This window comes from Penicillium roqueforti (assembly GCF_015533775.1).
Source record: "Penicillium roqueforti strain LCP96 04111 chromosome Unknown scaffold_33, whole genome shotgun sequence".
Taxonomy (NCBI): domain Eukaryota; kingdom Fungi; phylum Ascomycota; class Eurotiomycetes; order Eurotiales; family Aspergillaceae; genus Penicillium; species Penicillium roqueforti.
This window is the reverse complement of record NW_024067597.1, coordinates 236,354-243,444: the sequence shown is the minus strand read 5'-3', so window position 1 is coordinate 243,444 and position 7,091 is coordinate 236,354. Positions and strand designations below refer to the sequence as shown.

Genomic DNA, 7,091 nt, shown 5'->3' with positions numbered 1-7,091 from the left:
CTTGAGTTGCGTGGGGAGGTCTGCTGGGACTAAATGGTTGTTGGGAGAGCGGAGAGGTCATGTGACCTCGAACACAGTCTGTTAGTTTCTCCTTGATAAGCCATAGATACGCGGAATATAGCGAATGGCATACTCCGTAGTCATTTTTTCGTTACCTAAATAGGCAATGGCCGACTAGGTATTGACATAGGGTTACCCGGGTTCAGCCACATATATCTAAGCCACAAGGGGTAGACTGTAGTTTCAAGACCTGGTAAATACTCCTAAGCTTCAGGTTACTGTAGTTTTGAGCTTCGAATATGCGCTCGGCAGCATACGGTATTCATAAGTGAAAATGTATCCTCGATTCATATTGGGTCTAGATGGTTCCTATGCAGAGCAGAATACTCCGTTGTATTAAGAACCATTGAGAGTCTCGCCGCTGTGGATTGAGTATTGCCCACTTTCGAATGTTGGAAGGTTGGCGAAACAAGTTCGTTCTGTTACTCCGGACCTAAATAATTGGGAACAAAGTTGTAGACTCATGAGGCCAATAATGGCCTGTCCATTCATCAATTGGCCCCAGTGGTCGAGCAGTTTCCTGGTCTAGCGGTTATGATTTTCCGTTAACAAATGCGATTCGCTGATGTTCCGGAAAGGTTCTGGGTTCGATTCCCAGGGAAACTATTTTTGGTCTTTTTGCTATTTAAATGTTTAGCAGAGGTAAGTCTTTTTATTGAATCTTATATCGAATATAGGAAGTTCTTTTGTTTTTAGTATGCAGAACTATAACCTTCCTCTCCTAAGATCAATCGCGTATATTTGATATTGTCCACGCTGTATAATCTTGCTATACCATCCAATAATATATATCTCCACATGGATGTATTGGAAAAAGTACCAATGAAACAGATATACTACATAAATGGACTGCAATGAAATGAGATATTGCAAAGATGCTAATATTATTGTAATAGAAAATCGAAGTTTGATAATCTCTTCGTATAGCGCATCTCTACGGACTGCAGAAAACATCCCGAATTCGCAATAGGAATAGTAATGACAACATCGGATGCTGTCGAATGAAAGTGATTAATGACTCGTATATCATATATAAATCAGATGCACATCGCATCGGCTGCACCGGTTCTGGGCGAGCCGGAGTGCAGGTTACTGTTGGAACCTTACATGGGTAATTACTGATTAACTGGGATACGACTTAACAGTGAATGCACGGTTGAAAGAGGGGAATAAATTGATGTATTTTGTTTAACTCTACCCAATGATGGACAATTTACTCCAGACGCAACTTCTCAAACTCCTTAACCTGCTCCTCGAGACGGGCAGCCTCGCCCTCAGCATCACGCAGACGCTTCTCCTCCTGCTCACGGACCTCGGCCTTGACCTTCTCCTTCCAGCCAGCGCCGTTGATAATACCCTGAGACCTGCGAACAGTCTCACGGGCCTTGGCCAGGCTAGCCTTAGCCTTCTCTTCCTGCTCTAGCGCAACCTCCTTGGAGACACGGAGGTAGACAGCGGCATCAGAGCCGACAGCAGCCACCACGCAGCCAGAGGGAGGGTTCTTGTTCTCCGGGCCAAGGTGAGACAGCTCGCCGAGGGTCTTACCACCCAGAGACTTGATGGTGGTCATCTCCCCAGACACGGTCTTTTCGCTGGTAGTGTTGTAGGTCTGGATGATAATATCACCCTGGGTCTTGACGTCGTACTGAGACAGGATCGAGCGGATGGCCTTGGAGGTGTTGAGAATGAGCTCGTAGGCATCGGCGGCGGCCGGATCGTCGAATTCGGCGATGTACTCGGGATACTTGGCCTTCATGATCGAGATGGTCTTATCACCTTCGCGGCGGGGTAGACGCTGCCACAGGTGCTCGGTGACGAACGGCATGATGGGGTGTATCAAGGTCAGGCCACCCTCAAGGGCCGTGTAGAGGGTCTGCTTGGCAGACTCCTTGGTTTCAGCCGAGGCATCATCCGCCAGCAAGTACTTAGAGTTCTCGATGAACACATCACACAGCTGGGAGTACCAGTACTGATAGGAGATCTGAGCGGAGTTGGAGAAATCACGCTGCTCAAGGACCTCGTTCATCTCCTTGGCGGCGATGTTGAACTTGTGCAGAATCCAGCGCTCGGAAAGGGATTCATGGCCAGTCTTCTTAACACCAGCCTGGGGCTTGAAGTCATCGCCAAGCTTGCCGAGGACGAACTTGGTAGCCTGGTAGATCTTGTTACAGAACTTACGGTAGCCGTGAATGACCTGGATATCGAAAGCAATATCACCTCCTGCAAATCATGATTAGTAAATGGAATCAAACAAGGACATGAGATGAAACCTACCACCGGTGGTGTAAGAGACAAGGGCGAAGCGGAGAGCATCGGCGCCACACTCGGGGATACCCTTGGGGAATGCCTTCTTCTGGTATCTGGTAGCAGCAGCAATCTCCTTATCGGCAATGTTGCCCAACTGCAGCTTGTCGTGAAGAGTCTGCAGCTGAATACCCTCCATAACATCCAGAGGATCGATAACGTTGCCCAGAGACTTGGACATCTTGCGGCCATCGGAATCTCTGATGAGAGAGTGGCAGTAAACCTCACGGAAAGGAACCTGACCAGTCATCTTAATACCCAGCATGATCATACGGGCAACCCAGAAGAAGAGAATATCCCAACCAGTCTCCAGAACGGAGGTGGGGTATAGGTTCTCGAAGTCGTGAGTCTGGCGGGGCCAGCCCAGAGTAGAGAAGGGCCACAAGCCAGAAGAGAACCAAGTGTCGAGAACATCGGGATCACGGACCAGAGAAAACTTCTTGCCGGGGAACTTCTCCTCGGCCTTTTTGCAAGCATCCTCCTCGGTACGGCCAGTGACCCAGAGGTTACCGTCACTGTCATCGCCATCCTCGCCTTCAATCTTGACGAAGTAAGCAGGAGCCTGGTGTCCCCACCAGAGCTGACGGGACAGACACCAATCGTTGAGGTTTCGCATCCAGCGGAAGTAGCTCTTCTCAGCGGACTCGGGGCGGATAACGATATCGCCATTCTCAACGGCATCAATGGCAGGCTGAACCAGGCTTTCCATCTTCATCCACCATTGCGGCTTCATGATAGGCTCAATAACATCGTTGGACTTGGCGCAACGAGGCACTTTCATGGGATTGTGCTCCCACTTGACGTACAGACCCTTCTCCTTAAGGTCTTCGATGACCTTGTAACGGGCATCAAAGCGCTTCATGCCGGCAAAGGGACCAGCATTCTTGTTGAAGGTACCATCGTCGTTCATGACAGAGATGAACTCCAGGTTGTGGGCCTTACCACGGTTGAAATCGTTAAAGTCGTGGGCGGGGGTGATCTTGACGGCACCAGTACCGAATTCGGGGTCGACATCGGTGTCAGCAAAGATAGGGATCAGACGGTCCAAGAAAGGATGGCGAGCGTTTTTGCCGATCAAATGCTGGTAGCGCTTGTCGTCGGGGTGGACGGCAATACCGGTATCACCAACCATGGTCTCAGGACGAGTAGTAGCAATCTCGATACGCTCGGTAGTTCCATCAACCTCGTAGCAGAAGTGAGTCAGAACACCGAATTCGACCTTCTTGTCGTAGCCAGGCACATCGAGAAGTGTGCGGCCCTCGATTTCCTTGTTCTCAACCTCAAGGTTAGACAAAGAGGTGTTCAGAGCCACACACCAGTTGACCAGGCGGTTGGCACGGTAGATAATACCCTCCTCGTGGAGGCGAACGAAGGTCTCGGTCACAGCAGCTGACAGGTTGGGGTCCATGGTGAAGGCCTCACGGCTCCAGTCGAACGAACCACCAAGTCTGCGCAGGGCGTTCTTGATGTTCTTGTGGTATTCATCTTTCCAATCCCAGATCAAGTTGACCATGGCCTCTCGGCCAATATCGTGACGGGTCTTCTTTTCCTTTTTCCACAACATCTTCTCGACGACGCTCTGAGTCGAGATACCGGCGTGGTCCATTCCGGGAAGCCACAGGGTAGTCTTGCCCTTCATTCTTTGCCACCGGATCATGGTGTCCTGGAGGGCGTTGGTAAGGGCATGGCCCATGTGAAGAGAACCGGTAACATTGGGAGGGGGAATGGGGATGACGAAGGAGCCTTCCGGCTTAACCTTGCCATCAGGTCCGAATTCGGGCTTGAAGAGATCACGCTCCTCCCACCATTCGAGACGACCGGCTTCGATGGAAATGGGATCGTAGGCATCGGCGGTCTTGTCCTTCTCGGGTTTCACCTTCTTCTCGACTTTAGGAGCTGCGGCCTTGCTGGCGGCAGCCTTGGCCTTGGCCGCCTGCCTCTCTTCGAACTTCTTGTTCTTTTCGGCCTTCTTGCGTTCCTTTTCCACTAGGAATCACCCACAGTATCAGCAAATACTCATTATACAAAAACGACTTCCGAGGAAAGGTCCGAATATAGATCTTGGTGGTAACATACACTCTTTCTCGGTCTTCACCTTGGGAGCGCCGGCCGGTCCGCCCTGCGGATTCTGGGGGGCCTTTGCGGCAACATCGGCGAACTCGGCGCGAGTCTGTTCGTCGACCTGAGGGGTTGGAGCCGTAGGCTCACCCGCTATTCACTATAAGCTTCTGCGACATCTGAGAATGAGTCATGAAACTCACTGGGGGTTTGGGAGGCAGAGTTTTGAGCCATCCTGGAGAATGCACGATATTGAGGAGTAAATCTCCAAGGCGCCGATCGCGCCACGAATCGCCGGATAAGTATCTTGAGAGATGGAGAGGTATAAGGAGGGGAGGTTGTGCGAAATGCGGGCAATTAAATTTCCAACGCTGAATGAACGAATGAGAGCGCGGGGCTTGGTGGGAGGTTCGGTGGAGTCGGCGGGCAGGTCAATGAAGCGTGTTTATATGAGTCAACACTCATTGGGTATTATTGGGTATCTTACGTTCCTTTCTTCGCGTGTTCTTTGTTACAATTCGTCTTTTCTTGTATTTGTTCGGCCAGGACGACATTGCGATAATCCTCACGTGATACGCTGGAGCCAACGGGTGATCTGAGGCTACATCTATAAGAACCGGATTGGAAGAGGAAGATTGGGATTATTTACTGAATTGGAGGTTATTCATACTTGATATCTGTTTCATGGTCTGAGTCTAGATAGTTATACCATGTCATTCTATACATGGGTCGAGCCATATTATACGCGTGATACATAGAACCCTACCTACGATGTTCAATCCATACAAATTGCAATTCTAGGGTCTCTTGAAACTTCTTTTTTATCTCGTCTAATGTTTCATTCATAAAAAGGGAAACATTAAGAAAATGCAATGGGTTGTCTTAGGAAAAAGCATCCCTTGAAACACGAAGCACCCAAAACAAAGGCCAAAACACCAATTTAACTAACAAGGGAGAAATCAATTAGGGAGACCCACGAGCGCTATACAAATAGGAAAAGATGAAAAAGAAGAGCGATTGCCCCATCTAAGACGTTGGTTTATCACGCTCATTGACACGCCAAACGACCTAGGCGATAAGAGGCTTGGAGGGAACCAGCAAATTAAATGTCATGATGTCTTGTCATCAAAGTCGTCTTCATTCAGGATTTGATCGTTTGCCGCAGTCCATCATCGAACGGCCAGTGAGAAGAGGAACAGGAAGTACGAAGATCAAGCCATTTCATGTTTTCGATCATCGTTGTGCCGTTCATATCAGCAAATTTCAAATGTAAGAGGTACGTAATTATTGTGATGCCCGACAAAATCTTGATGGCAGCATGCGGAGAACTTGGAAGCCGGGCATCGCAGTAAAAGGATCAGAACCATGATCATGAACAGTTCATGCGAGAGGAATTCAGGGGAGTGTCACATTGTTGTGGCTAAGGGCAGCTGCATCAGCACGCACAGGATCAAAGTATGCGTGTGCCATTGCCTCTTGAGCAGTCAAGCGGTCCTTTGAGAAGTCAGCATAGAACATTTATAGAGATGTTAATCACAACGTACAGCATGATCGTAGCGCAGAAGCTTGTCAAGGAAGTCAATGGCCTCGTCACTGATGAAACGCTGGTTCTCTGCGTTGACAAATGAGTGCCATGGCTTCCGAGGGAAACGGGAGAGGATGTCGTCGTATTGCGGGTCCAGTTCAATGTCGTACTTGTCCAAGTACTCAAACAGCTCTTCAGTACCAAGGACCTTGGCAATCTTGACCAACTGGTCCGTATTGCTGCCTCCGTGGAAGAAAGGCTCCTTACGGAAGATCATGGATGCGAACATAGCCCCTAGGGACCACATATCCAAAGAATAGTCGTATTCCTGGAAATCAACTAGCAGCTCGGGGCCCTTGAAATACCGAGACGCAACACGGACGTTATATTCCGTGCCCTTGTGGTAGAACTCAGCCAGACCCCAATCAATCAGACGAAGCTATAACATGTTAGATCCATGATTTCCGCCACAACTATTTGATAAGCCCACTAACCTTGCGCTTCTCATGATCAATCATGACATTGTGGGGCTTCACATCCCGATGCATAATGCCCTTGCTGTGGCAGAAGTCTAACGCCTTAAGCAGCTCGAAAACGTAGAAGCGAACATCGTAATCGGAAAAGCGAGGGTACAGTGTGCGGAAGTCGGTGTTGTTGATAGCTTCGAACACTAGACTAGGAGTCTTGCTCTGGTTATCGCGAACAACGTCCAGCAATGCCACGACATTGGGCCCACCCGCGAGATTCTGCAAAATCTTGATCTCACGTTTGATCTTCTTCTTCTTGACGGGCTTGAGGACCTTGATAACGCATTTTTGGTAGTTGACGACGTTGATACCCTCGAAAACCTCGGAGTACTTTCCCCGACCTAAAGTAGAAAGTCAGAAAGCTTGTTCTCAAATTTCACCCGCAGCTCACAGCGGCAACCATCTCCGACATGCTGCAGAAGGACAGGTTTCATCATCTCTCACCTATCTTGCGAACGATTTCATAATTTTCAAGGACACCCCAAGAGATGTTGACACTATCATAATCCCAGTAGGACCGAGGCATATGCTCGTTGACATCGGCATAGACACGCGCCATCTTGACGATGACAGGCGGTTTCCGAGTGCGGCCACAATTGAAAGATGTGCGGCGGGGT

The 7,091-nt window shown here is 49.3% G+C and overlaps 2 protein-coding genes across 2 annotated transcripts; both read right to left on the bottom strand.

The window, feature by feature from the left end:
* Positions 1-1,273: 1,273 nt before the first annotated feature.
* Positions 1,274-4,656, bottom strand: LCP9604111_8503 (valine--tRNA ligase; the record flags this gene model as incomplete). The annotated part of the gene is made up of 4 exons (XM_039076654.1): positions 1,274-2,280; positions 2,335-4,350; positions 4,441-4,575; positions 4,626-4,656. 4 exons carry the CDS (start codon positions 4,654-4,656, stop codon positions 1,274-1,276), a joined length of 3,189 nt encoding a protein of 1,062 aa, XP_038925562.1.
* A 1,161-nt stretch (positions 4,657-5,817) lies between these two features.
* On the bottom strand, positions 5,818-7,033 carry LCP9604111_8502 (casein kinase II subunit alpha/alpha'; the record flags this gene model as incomplete). The annotated part of the gene is made up of 4 exons (XM_039076653.1): positions 5,818-5,916; positions 5,967-6,386; positions 6,442-6,815; positions 6,919-7,033. The coding sequence occupies 4 exons, from the start codon at positions 7,031-7,033 to the stop codon at positions 5,818-5,820; spliced, it is 1,008 nt and encodes a 335-aa protein (XP_038925561.1).
* Positions 7,034-7,091: the final 58 nt, after the last annotated feature.